Source organism: Chanodichthys erythropterus, chromosome 18, assembly GCF_024489055.1.
Source record: "Chanodichthys erythropterus isolate Z2021 chromosome 18, ASM2448905v1, whole genome shotgun sequence".
Taxonomy (NCBI): Eukaryota; Metazoa; Chordata; class Actinopteri; order Cypriniformes; family Xenocyprididae; genus Chanodichthys; species Chanodichthys erythropterus.
This window is the reverse complement of record NC_090238.1, coordinates 37,350,352-37,376,820: the sequence shown is the minus strand read 5'-3', so window position 1 is coordinate 37,376,820 and position 26,469 is coordinate 37,350,352. Positions and strand designations below refer to the sequence as shown.

The 26,469-nt window shown below is 42.2% G+C and overlaps 1 protein-coding gene across 1 annotated transcript; it reads left to right on the top strand.

The window, feature by feature from the left end:
* The first annotated feature begins 974 nt into the window (after positions 1-974).
* kcnk10b (potassium channel, subfamily K, member 10b) lies at positions 975-24,638 on the top strand. Its single transcript, XM_067368089.1, has 7 exons — positions 975-1,029; positions 10,988-11,397; positions 18,512-18,629; positions 21,830-21,990; positions 22,075-22,267; positions 22,602-22,744; positions 24,003-24,638. The coding sequence occupies exons 1-7, from the start codon at positions 975-977 to the stop codon at positions 24,636-24,638; spliced, it is 1,716 nt and encodes a 571-aa protein (XP_067224190.1).
* The last annotated feature ends 1,831 nt before the right edge of the window (positions 24,639-26,469 follow it).

The following is a 26,469-nucleotide window of genomic DNA, read 5'->3' as shown; positions in this document are numbered from 1 at the left end:
GTGTTATCATTGTATTATGTTTAATACAGTATCTCTTCTGTTAAACCAAAAATGCACACTGTTCAAAAAAAAAAAAAGAAAAGAAAAGAAAAAAAAACTTCAGATATAGTTTTTCATGCCCTAAGAGCAATGAAAACACACAGGGGGGGGGAAAGTCCTGACTGAGGTTGTCATAATTCATGTATGAAAGTACTGTACTGTCATATTTAAATAATTAATAATTATACAGTATCATTAATAGGGTAAATTAATACACGGTTTTCACATTATTATAAGGGTGTTTATGGATCGAACAACTTTATAAAGCCCACACTTGAAATAAATAATTCATAATGTACTCTTATCGTTGATTTGCTGCTCGTGAGTCCAGCCCTCCGTGGCTCCAGATGCACCTGCTCTCCATGTGCACCGGCACTTCAGCCGCTTCTGAGCCGCATACACACACCGGGCGAACGCGATGATCAGTGAGTACAACTTCTATCTGTCAATCTCAATATCACATCTCCATGATGATAACGAACATTGTGACTGAACAGCTTTTTCGTGACTTAAAAGCATGTGGGAATCACGACACAAAGGATGAGGCGCTGCTGAAACAAAGGAAAGTGATTTACGCGCGATGCCGAGGCGCTCCCAGATTCACGATATGATTCCCAGCAAATGTTTCTCGCTTAGTTCGCTTTCCTTGAAGTGATGTGAGCGGGAAGCTGATGGTGATGAAGCTGATGAGAGTGCGATGGTTGGTTTGGTGATCTCACATTGATGGGCAGTGGAGAGAGAGTAAGGCGTGCTCGCGCATCATCATCATCATCACCTACCTTCTTGGCTTTGAACCATTTGCTTATCCTAAAGAAACAAACACTCACAGAGAAGCGAGAATGTAGACTGTTGTAGTCTCTGATTTGTGTGTATATAGTTAGGATAGCTTTATTTTACATTGATACGCAAAGCCCTTCTGGGAAGACGTGACCATCATGAAATTCCCGTTAGAGAATCCAAGGAAACAGGTGAACTGGGATCCTGAACAAGGTTAGTTTATTGCAGTCAACTTCTGCTTTTTTTATTTAGAAAATCTGCTGTTTTCTTGCACTCTTTTAATGAGAAATAACGTACTCGGTTACTAACGTAACCTCGGTTCCCTGAGATACGGAACGAGTACTGCGTATGGGGAAAGGTCTCCCTTTTTCCCCGCTGCTGAAGCCTTTTTCAATAACGCAGTGTAACTGCACCGTCATTGGTTCACTCATAGACAAGTTGTTGAACCAATGGCGGCGCGGCATAGCTGCGCGGCCTATGGCGACAAAGCGCGCGAATATTCCCGCCGAAATGGGCGGGGTATAGGGCTATATAAGCAGGCGTTTCGCCATAGGATTTCAGTGTCAATCGACTGAAGCGACGACCCTGAGCCGCAGCCTCGTGGCACGGCAAGTGACGCAGTACTCGTTCCGTATCTCAGGGAACCGAGGTTACGTTAGTAACCGAGTACGTTCCCCTTTCGATACTTCACTCGTACTGCGTATGGGGAACGAATTCAACCACGCCGTGCCACGGCTGGGAACGATATAGCTTGCATTTGGCCACCCAGAGGGGGGCAAAAAGGACAAGCGGAGGCAAAGCCTAACCGAACCCATGGTTACACTGAAGGAAGATACTTCCTATGGTGGCGTGAAGCGGGACCTGTTGGAAGCCGCTAATCACACCGACAGGACCCGAGCTTGTAAGGTCGGGACATCGAGGTGATAGAACCTGACAAAGGTGGACGGCGAAGACCAGCCGGCCGCCTCACAGATGTCTTGGATGGAAACTCCGTTGGACCAAGCCCACGAGGAAGCCATTCCTCTAGTGGAGTGGGCCCTGACTCCTATGGGGCAATTAGTGCCCAGTGAGGAGTAGCACAGGTTAATAGCATCCACTATCCAACGGGAAATGCGTTGTTTCGAGACCGGAGACCCTTTGGTGCGGCCGCCAAAACAAACAAAGAGCTGATCCGACAGTCTGAAAGACAGTGATCGGTCTATGTAGGTCCTCAATGCCCTGACTGGGCAGAGTAGCTGCAGCTCTGGTTCGTCCGCCGAGGGAGGAAGAGCAGAGAGCGAGATGACCTGAGCTCTAAACGGAGTTGAGAGCACTTTAGGGACGTAGCCATGCCTAGGTTTCAGAACGACCTTAGAGTCACCAGGCCCGAATTCGAGGCATGCAGGGTTCACAGAGAGGGCCTGCAAATCGCCAACACGCTTTACCGATGCTAGTGCTAGTAGCAGAGCGGTTTTAGTGTTAGGGGCCTGAGGTCGGCTGAACCCATTGGTTCAAATGGGGCTCCTTTCAAGGCCCTGAGGACCAACGAGAGGTCCCAGGAGGGAATAGTGAGAGGGCGAGGAGGATTCAAACGCCTAGCACCTCTCAAAAAACGGATCACGAGCCCGTTTCGTCCCACCGATTGGCCAGCAATAGGAGCGTGGAACGCTGCAATGGCTGCTACGTAAACCTTAAGCGTGGAAGGGGAGCGCCCCATTTCCAAGCGTTCTTGGAGGAAAAGACAGTATGGAAGATACGTCACTCTCCACAGGGTCTATGTTGCGTGTTGAACACCAATCAACAAAGACTGACCACTTCTGGTCGTAGAGGCGCCTCGTAGATGGGGCTCTAGCCTGAGAAATGGTATTTAGGACGTCCTCGGGGAGGCTAGTCGGCTCCCATCGAGGGACCAGAGGTGCAGAGCCCAGAGCTGCGGCTGTGGGTGCCAGATTGTTCTGTTTGCCTGAGAGAGGAGGTCCCGTCTCAGGGGAATCGGCCACGGGGCTCTTAGAGAGAGCCTGAATAGCTCTGAGGACCAAACCTGGTTCCTCCAGAGCGGGAGCCACCAGAATGACTCTGTGATGGTCTTCTCTGATACGCCTGATGACCTGGGGGATCAGTGCGATCGGAGGGAAAGCATAAAGGAGCGTGCTGGGCCATGTGTGGGCCAGAGCATCTACTTCCTTCGAGAAAAATGTTGGGCAATGAGAGTTGTCTTCTGAGGCGAAGAGGTCTACCTCTGCCTTCCCGAAGAACTCCCAGATCGTGAGGACCACTTGGGGGTGGAGCATCCACTCGTCGGAGGGGATGTTGCTCCGTGACAACATGTCCGCACCCAGATTGTTCCTGCCAGGAACATGAGTCGCTCTGAGCGACTGAAGCCTCGGAAGAGCCCATTCCAGCAGTCGTTTCGCCAGAGCGCATAAGCGGCTGGACGAAAGACCGCCTTGGTGGTTCAGGTATGACACCACCGTCATACTGTCTGACCGAACTAGAACATGACGTCCCGTCAAGTAAGCCTGAAAGAACTGAAGGGCTTTCATCACTGCTAGCATCTCTAGACAGTTGATGTGTAGATGGCTTTCCTCGTGGCTCCACGAGCCGAAGGCCGGTCTGCCCTCGCACACAGCGCCCCAGCCCAAGTTGGAGGCGTCTGTTGAGAGCACCGTCCTCCGTGAGACCGCCTGTAAGGGGACTCCGCGTTGGAACCATACTGGATCCATCCAAGGTTTCAGGGCTAGAAGACAGGCCCGATTGACCTTGAGACATAGGCGGCCGTGCCGCCATGCGCTGGGAGGAACCCGGAACTTCAACCAGTACTGAAGAGGCCGCATCCGAAGAAGGCCTAGCTGCAGCACCGGGGAGGCGGAAGCCATCAGCCCTAGCAGCCTCTGGAAAAACTTCAGAGGGAGATAGGCTTTGTTCGTGACAGATGCCGTGAGCTGCTGAATTGCCAGGGCGCGCTCTGGCGAGACTACTGCCGTCATACGGACCGAGTCGAAAACTGCTCCCAGAAACGAAATTCGTTGAGTGGGGCATAGCGAGCTCTTGGCTAAGTTGACCCTGAGACCCAGGCATTGTAGATGGCTGAGGAGCACGGATCTGTGGCGTTCCAGCTCGTCTCGCGAACGGGCTAAGATGAGCCAGTCGTCGAGGTAATTCAGAACCCGGATTCCCATCTGTCTCAGAGGGAAAGCGCCGCGTCCATGCACTTGGTGAAAGTGCGGGGAGCCAGAGACAGCCCGAAGGGCAGGACCGTATATTGGTATGCCACCCCTTCGTATGCGAATCTCAAGAATCGTCTGTGACGGGGGCTATCTGGATGTGAAAATACGCATCCTTCAGGTCCAGCGAGCAGAACCAGTCCTCGGGGCAAATGTGCGCGAGGATCTTGCTTCAGCGTCAGCATTTTGAACTTCCGTCTCATGAGGGAGTGATTCAAAAGCCTGAGGTCTAGGATGGGTCTGAGACCGCCATCCTTTTTGGGGACCAGAAAGTAGCGGCTGTAAAAGCCTGTCTCGCTCTCTGACGGAGGAACCATTTCCACAGCTCCTTTTTCCAGCAACGACATGACTTCGGCCCGGAGGACATGAGCGTCGTCCGGATTGACCGATGTTTGAAGCACCCCGGCGAAGCGGGGGCCGTCGTGCAAACTGGAGCGAGTAGCCCTGGTTTACGATCCCCATGACCCATTCTGACACATCGGGGATGGCCTGCCAGGCCTCGGCCCGAGTGGCTAGGGGTTGAATAATGTTGGGTGACAGACCGCCGTTGAGAGGGTCGTACACCGCGAGGGGTGGAAGAGGAAATTTGCTCTTTTTGTGATGAGGTAAAAATTTGTCCGCCGTGAAAACGGCGTTTGGAGTGGGCGCAACAGGTGTGGGCCCAGCTGTCACTTGGAGTATGTTTCCCACGCCCGGAAATAAACGAGGCGGAGGGGAAATTACCCGTGGGAGCTTTTGGGGTGGTCCGGTCGTAACGGGACGGTCCCCCATCCTCTTCCTGTCCGACGAATCAGGACGACTTCGGAGGCACCGGGTCCAGCACAATCCTGGGCCGGGGTCCCTGGCGCCTCGGGAAGGGAGGGCGCTTCGCAGGGCGCGGCGCTGGCGATGCTCCTGGGGCGGCGCTGCCTGTGTTGCAGGTGGGGCTGGTTTGTTCTGCTGAGCCGGCGCAGTCCTGGGGCGGCTAGACGCAGAAGCGGAGCTGGAGCGCTTAGGCAAGAAATGCCTCATAGCCTGAGACGATTTCTGCGCGGCAGTAAAGCGCTCAGTGAAGCCATCCACTGCAGGCCCGAAGAGACCAGAAGGCGAGACCGGGGCGTCTAAGAAGGCCGTCTTGTCTAGGTCTTTGATCTCCGTTAGGTTGAGCCACAGGTGGCGCTCCAACACGACCAGGCTGGCCATGGAACGACCGATGGCCTGGGCCGTAGCCTTCGTAGCTCGCAGGGCAAGATCCGTGGCGCTGCGGAGATCTTTGAAGGCTGGCGCGTCGATTCCAGACTCATCCAGAGAGCGGAGGAGTTTGGCCTGGAATGCTTGAAATATGGCCATGGTGTGGAGCGCAGAGGCAGCTTGGCCCGCCGAATGTAAGCCCGTCCAGCCAGAGTAGAGGTGGTCCGACAGGGCTTGGAAGGAAGGGCCCTCTTCGTCTTCCAACCCACAGCCGCGGGAGGACAGAGGTGAGCAGCCACCGCTTCATCTAGGGGTGGCAAGCGCTCGTATCCCTTCTCCTCGGCGCCGTCGACGGCGGTGAGGGCGGAGCGGTGCGTAGTGTGGAGGCGGGCAGAGTAAGGAGCGCGCCACGACTTCGTCAGCTCTTCGTGGACCTCAGGAAAGAAGGGCGCTGAACGCTGGCGAGGTGCTTGGCGGCGGCCTGGCAGAAACCATTCGTCCAGGCGGCTGCGGGGACGGCTCCTCTGGAGGGGCCCACTCGAGGTCCAGCTCTTCAACGGCTCTAGACAGGATGCGGAAGAGCTCGGCATCCATGCCCTGGCCATGCTCGATGGGTTCCAAGGGAGGCGGTGGAGCGGGGTCTTCCGGCTCGCCAGCCCATCCTTCCGCTTCGGAAGCCGCAAGAGACATGGAGTCGTCTTGTTCGTCGTCTGTTCCCCCGAATGAGACGAGGTCACTCGCTTCTGCGGAGGGACGCTGCTCAGGGCGAGAGAACAGAACTGGAGAGAGTTCCCTGGGAGGAGAGGGCGAGGCACGCGGGGGCTGGGCCGGCGTGAGCTCGCTCAACTCCTGGCGCTGAGTCGCTCTACCCCGCTGTCTTTTCCTCGCCGGACCGCGGGAGGGAAGGGAGACGGGAGGGCGCGGCGGCGAGATCGCCCTCAGTGAAGAAGGCGACCCGCGAGCGCAGGGAAGCGAGACTCATGCACTCGCAGTGCGGGCATGAGTCTCCAGCGAGCGCGCCGTCTGCGTGGGGCTTGCCCAGGCAAGCGACACACTCGCTGTGTCCATCGTCGTCGTGCAGGGGGGCCCTGCAAGTACCACATGAGTGGCGGGGCATCGTGAGACGCCGCTGCCGTGAAAACGGCAATTGGGTGGCTCTTTTAGAGCGGCGAGGGCCGCGGAAGCTCTTAAAGCGGTGAAAACCGCTGGAAATCGCTCTTTTAGAGCGGCGTTTAAGCCGCGGATGAAGCTCTCAGGCGGCGCGCCGGATGGCGGCAGGGGACGCACAGGAAGCGGCCGGAAGCGGGAAGCGGGAGGCGGCGGCTCGGCGACGGCGCTAGAAGCTGCAGTCCGCGAGGGCGCCGGCGCTTTCTTCCACCGGCGAGTCCAGGCGAGTCCGCTGCGGGAGCCTCTTCAGACGGCGGCGAGAGCAGAAGGCGGCGAGCTTCTTCGGCTTCAGGCGGAGATCAGCGAAGAGAAGTAGATGTCGTCGCTGAAGGAGAAAACACTGAAATCCTATGGCGAAACGCCTGCTTATATAGCCCTATACCCCGCCCATTTCGGCGGGAATATTCGCGCGCTTTGTCGCCATAGGCCGCGCAGCTATGCCGCGCCGCCATTGGTTCAACAACTTGTCTATGAGTGAACCAATGACGGTGCAGTTACACTGCGTTATTGAAAAAGGCTTCAGCAGCGGGGAAAAAGGGAGACCTTTCCCCATACGCAGTACGAGTGAAGTATCGAAAGGGAACATTTAATTTCAGTTTGGTCTGATAGATTGTTGTTTTAAATAAAATAATCTGTTTTGTATCTGCATAAGCATCAGATTTGTATGTTTATTGATAGCCTAGTGATTAAGAACATTGAACATCTGAGATTTGACAGGAAACATCTGAAGTGCTTTTCCAGGAAAAAACTGTTTTGCAATCATGTAATCAGTGACAATTAGCTACTCTGAGTCTTTTAAAAGTCTCAAAATGATGTTGTAATCACTGTAATGAGGGTTTTTGTTAATATCTGAAATGACCTTTGCCTTCTGTGTATTCATTGGATTATTCATTGGAATTGTCATGGACACATCCATAACTGTATATATACTTTATTAGATATTGATTTTTGTGGGCTGGGCTGACAGGTTTTATATCTCTGAGCAGATGTAATGACATAGGTGTCCTTGAGTCACTCAAAGTCAAAAATTATGATTGTCCAAGTGCATTTATCGATTATTAGGCAATGCCTCACTGTAAGAAATATGCACAACACACATTGACATTATAGCAAACATGCATGTTCAGTTTGAATCAATAATTCTAATCCATGTGGTGTTGGGTAAAACACAAACTTGCATCATTTTCTGTTTCATTTTTACAAAGGGGCTGATGGAACACTGTAGCATGGTGAGGGGGCGGGGTCTGCATAAATTATGAGGTGGTTTGAGCATTACATCATTCTGACTCACAGGCCCCGCCCACTGACCCCCACAAAGGCAGAGCTGAATCTTTAAACGGGGTGAGCGCACACAGCTGCGCTCACGTGAATGCATCAATGAGGCTTTGTCTCCCCTTTGACACCCTCCAAATCATATTATACAATCCATCTCACAACTAATGTGCTCGTCTAGCAGATATCATCTGACTGAAGGTCTGAATCTCACCTTGGTATTGTGTTGCATTCACCCTGATCATGAAGCAATAAGAATGCAATGCATTAGTCATGCAAAATCACCTTAGAAGAAGAGATGAATATTTTGATATTCATTGTATCTCAAGAAACCATCTCTTTACTGTGGTAAAGACATAACCAGAAATGGCTCTCTGAGTGCTTAACCAGACAATTGGGTTAAAGCTTCTCAGGAGAAACGCCAGTAATGGCCTGAGTTATAATCATGCATAAACCACACATATCTCAGCATTCATTATATGTTTTACTGCATTGTGTATTGCTTAAAGGGGACCTGTAATGCCCCTTTTACAAGATGTAATATAAGTCTCTGGTGTCTCCAGAACGTGTCTGTGAAGTTCCAGCTCGAAATCCCCCACAGATCATTTATTATAGCTTGTCAAATTTGCCTCTATTTGGGTGTGAGCAAAAACACACTGTGTCCCTTTAAATGCGAATGAGCTGCTGCTTCCGGCCCCTTTCCAGAAGAGGGAAGAGCTTTAACAGCTCAACAACAACAAAGCTGGAGAATCTCACGCAGCCAAAATGAGGATTGTCAGTAACGGTGTTCAGCCTTACATTGTTCAAACCGGAGTCGACACTGATGGAGAGACTCAGGAAGAAGTTACAACTTTTAGACGTTTCTGAATGGTTAGTGGATAAATTGATGTAGTTGCTGTGGAGTTGATCAACTCATCCACTAGCATGTGTCGTCATGTTCATCTTTTGTGTTGAATTGACCCTCGTTTGTGAAGCAGTCCGGCGTAAAATGACGGCATGACAACAACACTCTACTACAACAACTCTTCCTCTTCTCTAAAGCAGCCCAACATGGCCCCGCCTCCTTTGTTGAGTGTTCTCGGGGGCGGGGTTTATGTAAATATTTGGGTTAGTGATGTCACCAACCTGGGAATAAGAATATATATTTCTGCACCAGTTTGTGTCATGAATACCTACAGGAAAGAAAAATTACAAATAAGTTTCTCTGTAATATCTCAGTTATTTCTTTGAGCAATGAGATTAAATGGTGATCTATCAGTCGATCGTATCTATCTATCTATCTATCTATCTATCTATCTATCTATCTATCTATCTATCTATCTATCTATCTATCTATCTATCTATCTATCTATCTATCTATCTATCTATCTGTCTGTCTGTCCGTCCATCCGTCTATCAGTCCATCCGTCCCTCTATCAGTCCATCCGTCCATCCATTTATCAGTCCATCCGTCTATCCGTCCGTCCCTCTATCAGTCCATCCATCTATCCATTTATCAGTCCATCATCCGTCCGTCTATCAGTCCATCCATCTATCCGTCCGTCCCTCTATCAGTCCATCCGTCTATCCATTTATCAGTCCATCCGTCCGTCCCTCTATCAGTCCATCCGTCCATCCATTTATCAGTCCATTCATCCATCCGTCTATCAGTTCATCCGTCTATCCGTCTGTCCCTCTATCAGTCCATCCGTCTATCCATTTATCAGTCCATCCATCCATCTGTCTATCAGTCCATCCGTCTACCCGTCCGTCCCTCTATCAGTCCATCCGTCCATCCATTTATCAGTCCATCCGTCTATCCGTCCGTCCCTCTATCAGTCCATCCATCTATCCATTTATCAGTCCATCATCCGTCCGTCTATCAGTCCATCCATCTATCCGTCCGTCCCTCTATCAGTCCATCCGTCTATCCATTTATCAGTCCATCCGTCCGTCCCTCTATCAGTCCATCCGTCCATCCATTTATCAGTCCATTCATCCGTCCGTCTATCAGTTCATCCGTCTATCCGTCTGTCCCTCTATCAGTCCATCCGTCTATCCATTTATCAGTCCATCCATCCATCTGTCTATCAGTCCATCCGTCTACCCGTCCGTCCCTCTATCAGTCCATCCGTCCATCCATTTATCAGTCCATCCGTCCATCCATTTATCAGTCCATCCGTCTATCCATTTATCAGTCCATCCATCCGTCCGTCCGTCTCTCTATCAGTCCATCCGTCCATTCATTTATCAGTCCATCCGTCCGTCTATCAGTCCATCCGTCTATCCGTCCATCCCTCTATCAGTCCATCCGTCTATCCATTTATCAGTCCATCCATCCGTCCGTCTATCAGTCCATCCGTCTATCCATTTATCAGTCCATCCGTCTATCCATTTATCAGTCCATCCATCCGTCCGTCTATCAGTCCATCCATCTATCCGTCCGTCCCTCTATCAGTCCATCCGTCCATCCATTTATCAGTCCATCCGTCCGTCCCTCTATCAGTCCATCCGTCCATCCATTTATCAGTCCATCCATCTATCCATTTATCAGTCCATCCACCCGTCCGTCCGTCCCTCTATCAGTCCATCCGTCCATCCGTCCATCCATTTATCAGTCCATTCATCCGTCCGTCTATCAGTCCATCCGTCTATCTGTCCGTCCCTCTATCAGTCCATCCATCTATCCATTTATCAGTCCATCCGTCCGTCCCTCTATCAGTCCATCCGTCCATCCATTTATCAGTCCATCCATCCGTCCGTCTATAAGTCCATCCGTCTATCCGTCCGTCCCTCTATCAGTCCATCCGTCTATCCATTTATTAGTCCATCCATCTGACCGTCAGTCCGACCGTCCGTCAGTCTGTCTGTCCGTCGGTCTATCAGTTCATCCATCTATCCGTCCGTTTGCCTGTCTGTCTGTCTATCAGTCTGTCTGTCCGTCGGTCTATCAGTCCATCCATCTGTCTGTCCGTCCGTCCATCTATCTGTCCGTCCTAAATTTCCACAGGAAAGAAAAAAAAATCATAAAGAAGATTCTCTTCAATATCTATGGGAAGATGTTTCTTCTAAGAAAAACAATCCCATTAATCTCACACTTCTCCTCTAGAATTCCAGGCGAGATCTCAATGTTTGTGCCAAGTCTGCAATCAAAAGTCAGAGATCTCAACATAAACTAAGAGCAATAATTTGAGCTACTGTGCATCCACATTTATTAGATTACTATTTGTCTCATTTTTTTGTATTTTAATTTTCAGGAAAAACAAACAACAACCTCCTTCAGGTCTCCTGAGCTTCGAGCTCAAAGCAATTAAATCTAATAAGATCTAAGCAATAAAATTTGTTCATCACAATTTCAATCTTCTCTGTCTCTATCTCAGTGGCTGTTCAGACAAACATTGTCCCTCCGAAGAAGGTTCAGTCCGGTGCGGTGCAGTCCAGTCTGGTCCAGGCTAGCGTGGCCACCATGCAGAACCCGATGGGCTGTGAAGTCAAAGCCAACGGCCACTGTCCTCTCCCGCGCCTCTCCATCTCATCCCGCTCGGCCAGCATGGTCACCGGTATGGACTCTGGAGCGGACGGTTCTGCTCTGCACTCGGTCATGAAGTGGAAGACGGTCATGGCCGTGTTTGTGGTGGTGGTGGCGTACCTGGTCTGCGGTGGTCTGGCGTTCCGTGCGCTGGAACAACCCTTCGAGAGTAACCAGAAGGACACCATCACACAGGAGAAGGCCCTGTTTCTGCAGAGGAACCCCTGCGTTTCTCCAGCCGAACTCGAGGCCCTCATCAAGGTAAGATTACGTCTGTGAAGAAGACAGAGAGATTTGTTAACTATCATCATAGTTAATAATAAAACCTTCTTCTTAGGAAAACTTAGTTCTTAGGACAACTTTGATTGTGTGTGTGTATATATACAGTATATTTTAAATATTTGATCTAACAGGTAGAAAATATACAGAAAATTAAAGCTGCAAGCAGCGATGAAAGGGCCCTCGCATCCGGGCTCACCGCCACCCGTTGGCCTCAGGAATACAGCGAACAGTGGGCGACATTCTTGTGAGCGAGTAAATACAGGAGAATTATGGCAAAATCATGTAAAAGTGCCACACTTTCTGCTGCCAACAGGTGGCGCTACAGCTAACTGAATATTGTCAAATAGATGTCTTTAGGCCAGGACTTTTATCACTCATGTGAAGTTTGGGGCAGATCAAACATTGTATGCCCGAGTTACAACAACTTCCTGTTTCATGGCGAAACATCGAACTTTGCCAGGCCACCACGGACACGCCTTTCAGCGAAAACTCTAGATCTTCGCAATTTAACGTCTCAAAGGCCTTTAGATTAGACTGACCAAATATGATGTTGATCTGATTAAAGCTCTAGGAGGAGTTCATTAAAGTACAACGTCTGGAAATGGCAAAAACTGCACAAATTTTGCAAAGAAAATTCTAAATATCTGACTTCCTGTTGGTTTTCAGATTTCACTCGAGGAGACTTTTTTGTAGGTATTGGGATGTTAGATGTGTTTACCAAATTTCATACCTGTACGTGAAACGTAGTATCAGGGGCACTTCGTTGAAATTGTTTAGGTGGCGCTATCGAGCCATTTTGCCACACTTCATTCTGAAATCTATATCAGACGTAAATTTTCACCACTTCTGATGCATCTGCAAAGTTTCATGAGTTTTTGAGAACATTTAGGCCCTCAAAAATGCGATTCATTTTGGAGAAGAAGAATAATTGGCTGAGCAATTCCAATAGGGTCCTCACACCATCAGTGCTCGGGCCCTAAATAAAGTTATCAAACGCTTCAATCTTCACTGAATAAATTATAAATTATAAATATAAATATATATTAGGTTGACAGAAAAAATGGATGCTGCATTAATTGCATTAAATATTTTTAATGTGTTAAAATTAAAAAAAATAATCGCATGCATTAACGTTATAATTTTTACAGCACTATATATTTACAATATAAAAGTATATATATAACAATAATAATTTTATATATATTTTTTATTTTTAATGACGGATAATCCACTCGAAATGAAAAAAAAAGATGTGATTATTGTGAATAAATTAATGTATGTATGCAAAAAAAAAAAAAAAATAATAATAATTTATACATTATGGTATTATTATGGTATTATTTGCTATAATGCTATTTTTAATTTAAGCTGATTTAAATGTAAATGTAAATATATATATATATATATATATATATATATATATATATATATATATATATATATATATATCAGTATAGCAAATAATACCATAATAATACCATAATGTATTAAAACATTTTACAATTTATAATTTCAATAAAAGCTCATTTTAACATTACCGTAATGAACATTTTGAGAGAAAAAATAAGCTTAACGGCCATATAAATATGACTCTGGATAAGTTTTCGTGGGATTTACCCTTTTGAAGTTAATTGTTTGTGAAAGCTGAGACATAAAAACACTACATTTATCTATTAAGAATGCATTCAGAATTACAAAATAGGTTGGCATTTGAAGAACGGCTCATTGTAAAGGCTTCTTGGGAGATACTCTAACCTTAAGATGTCTAAAGACTCAAAACAAGCCTTTTCCAGTTATGTTGGGCGTCAGCAACAACGATCCCATGAGCTCCTGAAGCCAGCATCTCTTCTGCTGTTTCCCCCGGCCGGCGCTGAGCTCTAATTGATCAGTAAATGTCATTCCAAGACAGACATGAAATCCCTCTGGGCATCACGCAGGATTATCAACTCTGATTTGTGCCAGCAGAAACTCACTTTAGGCTGAATTGTGTTGAACATGATAAAGCACCAGCACTGTTTGTTACATAACATTTCTCACATATATAGAAAGGAAATAAGTTGCCTTCAATTAAAGCTTTGCATTGATTTCTCACAGCACATCCTACACAGCCAACCAGGGAATTACTGGAAGGGTGGATGAGATATATTACATATCCTTTATATAACATGCTGAGAAAACACTCTTTGTTGAGTTTAGTATGTGTATAGTATGTTGACATGTTTGATAAACCATCAGAAAAAAGGTACAAATGCTGTCATTCTAACCCTTTTCAGAAGGTACACTTGTATACTTTAATTGCCATTAAAAGGTGCTTATTATTAGTTTAACTGTGAATATTAATAACTAAAGTGTCCATATGTTGGGGGTAACGCATTTCCAATTAAGGTACTCAGATTGCTTTTCTTCATAAAGTAATGGATTACTTTTACATTTACAACAAATATCTGGTAACACTTTATTTTAAAGGTGTCATGAACTGCATTGTTTATTGTTTTATAATGTTTCCTGGGATGCACTTATAATGTTAGTATGCTTTTTACATAAAAAATTGACATCATTTAGAAATAAAAGGCATTTTTCTACCCTTATTTTAGCCCTCTGCTTTGAATGTTTTGTTTTAAAGGTGCCCTAGAATTAAAAATTATCAAAAATTAAAATACTGTTAAATGTGGTTAAAGTTACCATCGTTTCTTGCTGTATTCACGGAGACAAGAGCCGTCGCTATTTTCATTATTAAACACTTGCAGTCTGTGTAATTCATAAACACAACTTTATTCTTTATAAATCTCTCCAGCAGTGTGTAATGTTAGCTTTAGCCACGGAGCACAATCAAACTCATTCAGAATCAAATGTAAACATCCAAATAAATACTATACTCACATAATCTGACGCATGCATGACGAACACTTTGTAAAGATCCATTTTGAGGGTTATATTAGCTGTGTGAACTTTGTTTATGCACTGTTTAAGGCAAGCGCGAGCTCCTTGGGCAGATAGCATGAGCAATTAAAGGGGCCGCAGCCTGAATCGGCGCATTTCTAATGATGCCCCAAAATAGGCAGTTAAAAAAATGAATTAAAAAAATCTATGGGGTATTTTGAGCTGAAACTTCACAGACACATTCAGGGGACACCTTAGACTTACATTACATCTTGTAAAAAAACGTTCGATGGCACCTTTAAGGGGCGTGTCTGCTGTGATTGGCTGACATCTTTCTATTTGAAATAGCTAAGTATTACTCTCTCTTTTAGCACATTTTTACTATTACAGCTCTCAAGCTTAATTAATCATGAAAACTGTTGATTATAGCATTATATTTAGATCGTGGCATGAAAGGTTGCAGTGATGAACATTGTAGTCGATCACAGACATGTTGTTAAGCTCATGAAAGTTGTTAAGCTCACCCTAACGAATGTTTTCATCATAACTAACAGTGCAAACATGATGTAACTATTTATAGAGGTTCGTTGAATAAAACGTGAGTTTTGGCGCGAGTATGGTAACTGATAAACTTTGATTGACAGCTCAAGTGACTGTAAAGGGAGCGTTCTTTGATCACTTTCTTTATATAATTGAATCACCTTTTTTATTAAGAGAAACAAGGTGAAGTTGAGCGTTTAGTCGCTGGTTTGATTTATTGACAGACAGACAAAGATCATCTGACTTTACATGAGTCATTAATATCAGATCATTAGAATGAACACAGTTACTGACATGTTGTTGCATTACTGTCGAGTTCATATCGTAAAAGTCTGTTTGCACTGAAATGTGATTGATTTACCAAAGAATCCACAGTGAAATGAACCGAATACAAATAAATAAAGCTCAACTGAGACATTCACATTGTTGAAAATAAATAACCATATTCCTCACATTAGGATCCTTTGAAAGGTAATGTTATTTTAGTCCTGCATCGCTCTTCTCTCCTCCTCATCTCACTAACACACCAGTGGGCGGGGCTAATGGTGAAATGATGAAGTAGGCGTTGATTTCTTCTGTGGAGGCGGGGTTTCACATAGATAGGCACAATCCAGGATCAGTTCGATGTCCCTGGTGTCATTAAAAGCTGAGTTTTCAGTTCTGAAACTTTCTTGTAGTACGATGACCTATATATCAAAAGCTCAAGAAAACGTTATCTCAAATCATGACTCCTTTAAAGTGACGTAGTTACATATTGCTACATGTACTTACTATAGTAATAACAGTAAATTATGTGCGAATATAAGTAACTGACCCTAGCCATAACTCTATAGTTGTTTGAGCAGCGCCCTCTACTGTACAGGCGTGAATTTGCATTTCCTTCAGCCTGAGGCTTATTCAGTTACATATTACTTTCCATAAAAAAGTAACAAAGTAACACAATTAATTACTTTTTAGGGAGTATTATGATATCATTTCAAATTAGACTTTCATCTCAAGGTTATTTAAGGCGCGCAGATGCAAGCGCTTCCATGCAAATGAGTGTCCGGGGATCTATAATGACAAGGAAGCAGATGGTCACTTACAAAACAGATTCAGTGGTTATGGTTGAAATAGAAACACTTGGAGCATACTGCATACTGTTTGCCAGTCTTTATATGCAGCAGTGCAGCTTAAATGTCTTAAACAGTAGTATGCCAAATGGTATATAGTTACCTAAAACAAAAAAACTAAAATTATTTCCGTTTCAAGTCAAGAAAATTAGGTTTATTTTTAATGTTTTTTTTGTTTTTGTTTTAATTAACTTGTTTGGCGTACTACTGTTTAAGACTTTTAAGCTGCACTGCTGGCCAAAAGTATGCATTAAGTATGCAGTATGCTGCAAGTATGCTTGTGTTCAATTTCAACCATAACCACTGAATCTGTGTTCTGTTTTTGACCATCTGCTTCCTTGTCATTATAGATCCCCGGACACTCATTTGCATGGAAGCGCTTGCTTATATATATATATATATACAAATATGAATAAACTGTCACTGTCACATGACCACATCACATTAAATGTTTAAATCATCCCTTGTGCTCACGTGAGCGCTCTACAGTCTGACCTAGTTAACTCTGTTCACTCAAAAAACCTGACAATACCACATGTGATTAGTTCAGTGATATGCCTACATCCTTCTTCATTTCTTTCTTCTTTGCATCTTCTGTGACTCGAAATGTGTTTTACATTTGGCAATTAAGCTTATGCCAAAAAAATCAATTCTCCATTTCCAGCCAAGACAGTTGAAACGGAGCCCTCGACATGCTGTTTAGGGAATAGGCTCTGAGGTGATCAATTATTTATTGTTTGGCCCACTAAAGGCAGAATCTCCTGAGAGAAAAGCCCTGCTGGAGCTTTCAGACGTCCTCATCGTCCACACAGATCATGTGCTGTAACTAACCGCAGAGCAGAAAAATCACAAACGAGACTATAATAGTCATAATAGTCATTGAAATAATAGTCAGCAAAATTGTTTTTTTTTTTTAAATGGAGCAGTTTCATGAACCTTTACACAAGATGTAAAAAGAAAAGTTTGCTTGTGTGTTATTTTGCATAGGCATCAGGCTTTCATATGATATGATATGATATGATATGATATGGAGGAAAAAAGGCCAAAATGAGGCCCAAAATGAGCAATTTGGTGCAGATGCTGATATTTATATGGACAAAAAGTAAGATGAAATTCTGAAAGCTTGTACTGTAATATACAAATATAGCAGATACTTACATAAAATGCATATAAATATCAATCGTCACTCTATCTGTCAATAATATGTCTTAGTAAGATGATATTTAAATGCTTAGTTTTAGATTTAAAACATATAATGCAATGATTGAGAGATGAACAAATAAACCTTCCTCAAAAATCATATTTTTTATACTCACATTTAAACATGGTTTTACAATAAAATGATGAATAATCAAGTAAACTTAAGTGTTTATCTTGAAATATTACTAACAATATAAAAATTATTCGTACATTTACTTGATAAAAATCAGTAAAGATTTCAGAGCAAAAAGACATGTAAATTGGACGTTTGTACACTAAAAAGGTCTTTCACTTGCTAAAAAAGTCTATCAATCAACAGAAGGACTGTAGGAGATTGACTTTTCAGCAAAGTTTTGATCATGAAAGTTTTGAAATGTGTGTATCAAATATAATACAGTAGGCTTTATAAGGTTAATGTCTGATTTGAAGAGAAATCTCTTCTGAAATTGAGATTAATGTGCTGTTTTTCTAAGGAGAACCATCTGAGAAGAAGCATTTAATCCTGCTGTAGGACCAACGATGCAATATCAACCCAACAAACTCATCCATGTGGCTCTGAAACAAACATTTTATAGGGCATGTAAAGCATCTTTATGCTGCAGATTCAGCTTGAAAAAGTGTCTTTAAACTCACATTAAATCTCACCAGAATTAGATGCCAGTCATGTTGACATGTCTCCGTCCTATCATGCGAGACCAGCTGGCTGTTGTCGGTGTTGTTGTTCTTGGCTGTGAGCAGGACTGACTCAAAAATCTTCCCACCAGCACACATTTGGCGAGTCCTACAGGAGCAGAAGAAATATTACTCAGAGAAAATGGGTTTCTTGCTGACAGCATGTTGTTTTGTTGTGTTTTTTTTTTTTTTTCCTCTCTGCTACACTCTTAAGTGTAAGCCATAGAAGAGAAATCATAAAGACAACATGGCCACAGTCTGCTCAGGACTTACTGGTATATTGACTCAATTTACGCAGCATGATCCATTTATACTGTTCCTTCAAAAGTTGGAGTAGAGACACATAACCTGATCAGATTACTGACAGACGGAGCCGATTGATTTTCAATGCAGATTTTTCAGAAAAAGCAGGGGCTTTACATCCTCAGGCACATTTTTGTGAATTATTTTCTAAGAAATTAGTAGTGTGAAAGGTGATTGGAGGAGATGGCTTTTTAAAATGAATTGGTAACATTATTAGATGGCATTACCAAGAAAAATACCAAAACAATAATTTAATATTCAGAAAATGATCTGCATCTTGCACACAATTCTGTGCGTCTAGTACAAATTAGACTCCTAGAAATGAGTAGTTTGACTTCCTGTTCTAATAGTAGTGCTTCCTTTTCTGCATGTGCATCTTTTCCCAGCATGCAGTAGACGCGGTCAGCGCTGGAGTGAGTCCCATTGGAGACACGTCCAATAACTCAAGCCACTGGGATCTCGGCAGCGCTTTCTTCTTCGCAGGAACCGTCATCACCACCATAGGTAAAATAAACCAAACTATAAAACGTGTGCAGTAACGCACCGCAAAATATCCAGAGTGTCTAAATGTTGCATTGCCAAGTAACTGAAGTACATTTAAGTTGAAGCACTAAAATAAAACTACTGTACTAACTGAAAATAAATAAAAACTAAAACGGGAATAAAAGTAAAATAAACCTAAATAGTAAATATCATAAGCAACTAAAAAAAAAAAAAAAAAAAATGAAAAAAGCACATAACTTTACTAAACAATTAAATATAAAAATATTAAAAAAGTTCTAAATATTAATAAAAACTATAATCCTAAAATAACACTGCTACACTCTAAAAAATGCTGGGTTGAAAACAACCCAAGTTGGGTTGAAAATGGACAAACCCAGCGGTTAGGTTAAATGTTTACTCAATCTGTTGGGTAGTTTTATTTAACCCAACTATTGTTTAAAAATTACTATATTGCTTGCTTAAAATTAACCCAAAATTAACAATTATTAATCATTGTAATAAATAATAATTAAATAATAAACATTTATTAAATGGACTATATGCACGGAGCGTTCTTTAGAACTTCCGCATTAATATAAGCCAGCTCGAAAACTTCCGGTGAGAGTCATTTGCTGGTGTGTTGAGCATCAGTAATGTAATACTTAGTTTATAATCAGAATATAGTCACTTAAATAGTGTGGCATAGCATTAATTTAGTTATTCAAACGTAAGACAGCATAGAAAATAAATGAATAAAGACGTAACTCAATGTTCCTCCTCGGCTAAATTCAATTCGACCATTAGTTTTCACAATTTTATGTGAAAAAAAGCTTCAAAAATTAAATATTTATTGTGCACTGTAGTTAGATTAATTGAATAAAATGTGTGTTTTCACAAGTGTGCTGAAATCATTGCTCTTGCGCTGCACTGGCTAACAGCTGCTGTGATTACAAAGGGAGAGCGCGGTGCTCGCTTTCTGTGTAATTAATTCACAATAAAAGTTATTGTTTTTCATAAGATTTTGTGAGTATTTCATCTTTAACATTGACAAAATGTTTTTTCAAACCTAGTTATTTCATAATGTTTAATATTTTTAGAGGAAATGGCTGATATGTGCGCAAATAAATGCTACTTTGCCGCCACCTGCTGGTTAAAGTGCTAATTACTGTCTTTTTATTTTTAAATAAGTGTTTTCTATCAAATGTTAAATTTCCTACATTTTTAAACGTTAGGTTTTACAATGGGGACAATCTCAGAAGGATGAACAAATAATGTTTGTGGTCATCACATTAAAAATAACATTTGAAGTGCTGGGGAAAAAATGTGTGTGCGTGTCTAATTACAGATAGGGCATTTTTAAATAGTCCCAATAGCTTTGTCTTTATTGCAATCAATAAAACTGGTTTATTGGCAAATTAGGTAAATGTAATAACTGCATTAAAATATGAATACAACGTTAAAAAGTCAACCATAGATGGTTTTGTGTCGATGTACAACGACTACAGAATGAACAGCTAACAGTTCACCGGAAGTGCTCGAGCTGGCTTAACGACAACCAGGAAGTAACCCGTGCATAAAGTCCATTGCTTATTAATAAATGTTTACCTTTTGATTATTATTGTTTCCTCTAATAATTATGTGTCTGATTTTAATTTCCAACCTATTTTGGGTTCATTTTAAGCCATACATATAGTCATTTTTAAACAATAGTTGAGTTGAATAAAACTACCCAGCACTTTGGGACAACATTTAACCCAACCGCTGAGTTAAAACAGCCCAATTGCTGGGTTAAAACAACCAAGTTGCTGGGTTAAACAGCCCATTTGCTGGGTTAAAACAACTCAATCGTTGGGTTATAACAGCCCAATTGCTGGGTTAAAACAACCCAACCGCTGGGTTAAAACAGCCCAATCGCTGGGTTAAAACAACCCAACCGCTGGGTTAAAACAGCCCATTCACTGGGTTAAAACAACCCAACCGCTGGGTTAAAACAACCCAATTTCTGGGTTAAAACAGCCCATTCGCTGGGTTAAAACAACCCAACCGCTGGGTTAAAACAGCCCAATCGCTGGGTTAAAACAGCCCAACGGCTGGGTTAAAACAGCCCAACCACTGGGTTAAAACAGCCTAATCGCTGGCTTAGAACAACCCAACTGCTGAGTTAAAGCAGCCAATTTGCTGGGTTAAAACAACCCAACCGCTGAGTTAAAACAGCCCATTTGCTGGGTAAGAACAACCCAACTGCTGGGTTAAAACAGCCAATTCGCTGGGTTAGAACAACCCAACTGCTGGGTTAAATCAGCCAATTTGCTGGGTTAAAACAACCCAACTGCTGGGTTAAAACAGCCCAATCACTGGGTTAAAACAACCCAACCGCTGGGTTAAAACAACCCAATCACTGGGTTAAAACAACCCAACTGCTGGGTTAAAACAGCCCAATCACTGGGTTAAAACAACCCAACCGCTGGGTTAAAACAACCCATCCGGTGGGTTAAAACAGCCCAATCTCTGGGTTTAAACAGCCCAATTGCTGGGTTAAAACAACCCAACCGCTGGGTTAAAACAGCCCAATCGCTGGGTTAAAACAGCCCAATCGCTGGGTTAAAACAGCCCAACGGCTGGGTTAAAACAACCCAACCACTGGGTTAAAACAGCCCAATCGCTGGGTTAAAACAGCCCAATCACTGGGTTAAAACAACCCAAATACTAGGTTATAAAACAGCTCATTTGCTGGGTTAAAACAACCCAACCGCTGGGTTAAAACAGCCCAATCACTGGGTTTATCATCCATTTTCAACCCAACTTGGGTTGTTTTTAACCCAGCATTTTTTAAAGTGTAGCAACAACTTCAAATTTCAAAATTCAAAAACTTCAAAATCTGCCTAGTTTACATATTATTTACATGCAGTTATTTACTTTTAACAACTTGGCCAAAAATGCACACAGATTTCTCATAAAAATGGGAACTTTAAAAATGGGAACTGCACAGACCTTCATGCAACTTTCTGCACAGATCTCTCGCACTGAAAACGTGTTTAGTTTCTCCTTGTCTTAACTTCCCTTTTGTTCAACAATCAACAATTACTGCCATGTTCCCTTGATGAAACCCACCAATTGTCTCTCTGTGTATCTGTGAATGCAGTTTAATGGAGGGGGTCAGCTAGAGCGATTTGCATCAGAACCATTAAATAACCTCTTGTCATCTCCGCCCACATCTGCAGGATATGGAAACATCGCTCCCAGCACTGAAGGCGGAAAGATTTTCTGCATCCTTTACGCCATATTTGGCATCCCTCTGTTTGGCTTCCTGTTGGCCGGGATCGGTGATCAACTCGGGACCATGTTTATAAAGAGCATCCTGAAGGTGGAAAAAGTTTTCAGGGTGAGAAAACTTACTTTCTAGGATTTTCAATTGCTTATTGTTTAAATAAATACATAAATAAATTTATTCTGCCACCTTTTACAGCAAAAGCACAAGCAAATCAGTCAGACCAAAATCCGCGTCACCTCCACCATCCTCTTCATCATCGCTGGCTGCATCATTTTTGTCACCATCCCAGCGGTGATTTTCAAACACATCGAGGGATGGAGTACTTTAGAAGCCATTTACTTTGTCGTCATCACTCTCACCACCGTCGGCATTGGAGATTATGTAGCAGGTATGTTCACCGATGGGGACATTTCACATCTTTTTACCTAGTAAAAAGAGTAGTTCAGCTTGAAGAGTATTGTTCTATAGACACTGAAATCATTGATTTGATTCCTAGTGAACTCACATACTCATATTAAATGCACTGTATTTGCAATTGATTTGGATAAAAACATCTGCCAAATGAATACATTTTAGTGTCATATCTCACCGGACAGCTTCTCAAAATACTTTTCCTGCAATTTTGTGTCTTTCATCTATGTTCAAATCTTGATCTTTCAGCCTTTTGTGATTGTTTACATACAGTATAAGACAAAATGTAATAAAAATGCTGTATTTTATAGGTGGAGATCGCAAAATAGAATACATGAAATGGTACAAGCCTCTGGTCTGGTTCTGGATTTTGGTGGGTCTGGCGTATTTCGCAGCGGTTCTCAGCATGATTGGAGACTGGCTCAGGGTTCTGTCCAAGAAAACAAAAGAGGAGGTATGTTATGTCAAACGAAAATGAGATTTTATTGAACACCATAGTAGAATGATGTCCAATAAAGCATTATTACACTGCATCAAAGTTTGAAATCTTATTTACCTTTTTTTCTACACATTCCTGGTCTTTCGTTTACAGCTGACAATAATTAGGGTGTGCAGACAATTTGTTAATGCTAACCAATTAGTAATTGATTTGGCTGCTGCTGGTAATGCAGTCTTTCTTGTCAATAGCACAGCATTTTAATGATGATTAATGTTAATATAATAAAGGTTGTTTCAATAATGTGAAATTATGATGAATCTGATAAAGATTTGGGATACTTGGAGATGCTGTGGAGTGTGAACTTGACCTTCAGATATTCAGATATGAAACACTTTACACCATCACGGCAATTCATTATGATAATATCAAACCCAACTGCAGTTAAAAAGAAAAATAGTTTCACTCTGAAATACATTATATTATGAAAAATAGTTTTGAAAGAAAAAACTAATGGAAAATGCTGTTGACTTAAAATGGTAAAATTTGTTAAAATTGTAAATTCTGTTTTATGCTGGCTTTAATTGGTAAAGTTTGTAGCAAATGTTTTTTTTTTTTTTTTTTACGTTGACTTTAAATGGTAAAATTAGTTGCAAATGCTGTTTTACATTGACTTGAAATGGTAAATTCTGTTTTACATTGGCTTTAAATGGTAAAATTTATAGCAAATTATGTTTTACGCTGACTTTAAATGGTAAAATTAGTTGTAAATGCTGTTTTACATTAGCTTTAAATGGTAAATTTTATAGCAAATGTGGTTTTAAGTTGGCTTTAAATGGTAAACTTTGTTGCAATTTGTTTGGGTAGATTTTATAGCAAATTATGTTTTACGTTGACTTTAAATGGTAAAATTAGTTGCAAATGCTGTTTTACATTAACTTGAAATGGTAAAATGTATAGCAAATACTGTTTTACACTGACTTTATATTATAAAAATTATTTTACATTGGTTTTAAATTGTAAAATTGGTTGCAAATGCTGTTTTACGTTTATAATGAATGGTCAAATATATTTTAAATGCTGTTTTACGTTGGCTTTAAATGGTAAAATTCATGGCAAATTCCATTTTACATTGACTATAGACCTAAATGGTAAATGCTGTTCTACATTGACTTTAAGAAATGTGGTACATTATTCCTTTTTAAGCCCACGTTAAGCACATTACTGAATCATTTGTAAACGTCACGCTCACAGTGCTGTCTCTCATCCATCACAGGTCGGAGAGTTTAAGGCCCATGCGGCAGAATGGAAGGCAAACGTTCGAGCGGAGTTACGCGAGACACGGCGGCGCCTCAGCGGCGAGATCCATGACAAACTTCAGCGGGCGGCCACCATCCGCAGCATGGAGCGCAGACGTCTGGGTCTGGAGCAGCGCGCGCATTCACTGGACATGCTATCGCCTGAAAAACGGGCTGTCTTTGCCAGTCTGGATGTCGGGCGCTTTAAAACGTCCTCACAGGAGAGCATCAACACTAAACTGAACAACCTGCGACTGAAGGCGGAGTGTGGCGGACAGGAGGCGTCCTCCGAGGAAAACTTCCTCAACCGCTTCGGTTCACTCACCAAACTGGCCAAACGCAACAGGAGTAAAGATGTCTGCAGGAACATCCCAGAGGATGCAAACAATGTAGGTGACAGTAACAGCAGCAACGTCACACTGGGAGAGGAGAGAAGACAGGATGAGGAGGAGGAAGAAGTGGAGGAAGAGAAAATGGCGAAGGAGGCGAACACCGGCTTCACGTGTCTGCCTCACTATTCTGAGGATCCCAAACAGCAGAATGGTTTCGCACCGGCCCAGGTCAAAGAACAAGAGCGAAATAAAAGACTCGAGCAGAAAGAACATCAACCGTAGGCAGACAATGACAACATGCATGGGAAGGCAAATGACTGATGTCAGAAAATGTGCCTTTCTGTTTTGTAAGCTGCGGCTCGACTCGTAACAATGAACCGCAGTTGATTTTCACTGTGACAAATGACAAGTTGCCAAAAATGTGAAAAGAGCTCAAGGAATACAGACTGACATCACTTTATAGGGACAGTTCACCAAAAATGTGGACATTCTGTCATTGTTTACTCACCCACATGTTGTTCCAAACATTCCTGACTTTCTTTCTTCAATAGAGCTCCAAAAATGAAAAAAAAAAACAAAAAAACAAAAAAAAAACACCATAAAAGTAGTCTATATGACTCGTGTGCCATAAAGTTTTTTTTCTTTTGGAGCTCACAATTAATTATTTCATATTATCATTAATATGAAAAAGAGCTCTCTGGACATGGTATCGGCTTTAGTCAGAAATTTATGGAAGCTTGTTTCTGCCATAAAATAAAAATGAAATCAAAAAGTAATTGCGAGTTTATATCTCACAATTTTGCCTTTTTCTCAGAGTTACAAAATAAAAAGTCAGAATTGCGTGATATAAACTTGCAATTGCATGTTATAAAGTCAGAATTACGAGATATGAAGTCAGAATTGTGAGAAATAAAGTCAGAATTGTGAGAAATAAAGTCAGAATTGAGAAAAATAAAGTCAGAATTACAAAAAAATAAAGTCAGAATTACGAGAAATAAGGTCAGAATTATGAGAAATAAAGTCAGAATTACGAGAAATAAAGTCAGAATTACGAGATATAAAGTCAGAATTACGAGAAATAAAGTCAGAATTACGAGAAAAAAAGTCAGAATTACGAGAAATAAAGTCGGAATTGCAAGAAATAAAGTCGGAATTACGAGATTTAAAGTCAGAATTGTGAGATATAAGGTCAGAATTTTGAGATATAAAGTCAGAATTACGAGAAATAAAGTCAGAATTACGAGAATTAAAGTCAGAATTACGAGAAATAAAGTCAGAATTACGAGATATAAAGTCAGAATTACGAGAAATAAAGTCAGAATTACGAGAAATAAAGTCAGAATTTTGAGTTATAAAGTCAGAATTATGAGAAATAAAGTCAGAATTACGAGAATTAAAGTCAGAATTACAAGAAATAAAGTCCGAATTTTGAGATATAAAGTCAGAATTACGAGAAATAAAGTCAGAATTACGAGAATTAAAGTCAGAATTACGAGAAATAAAGTCAGAATTACGAGATATAAAGTCAGAATTACGAGAAATAAAGTCAGAATTACGAGAAATAAAGTCAGAATTTTGAGTTATAAAGTCAGAATTATGAGAAATAAAGTCAGAATTACGAGAAATAAAGTCAGAATTTTGAGTTATAAAGTCAGAATTATGAGAAATAAAGTCAGAATTACGAGAATTAAAGTCAGAATTACAAGAAATAAAGTCCGAATTTTGAGATATAAAGTCAGAATTACGAGAAATAAAGTCAGAATTATGAGAAATAAAGTCAGAATTACGAGAATTAAAGTCAGAATTACGAGAAATAAAGTCAGAATTACGAGATATAAAGTCAAAATTGTGAGTTATAAAGTCAGAATTGCAACTTTATAACTCGCAATTCTGACTTGTGAGATGCAAACTCACAATAGTGGGATAAAAAGTCGCATTTACCTGTGGAGGAAACAAGCTTCCACAGAAATTAGCTTTCTTTTTGTTCCACAGAAAAAGAAACTCAAACAGGTTTGAAGCGACATGTGGTTGAGCAAATGATGAATTTTTGTTTTTGGATGAACTATACCTTTAAAATAAATTATTTATACAACATTGACTCTTCACAGGACAG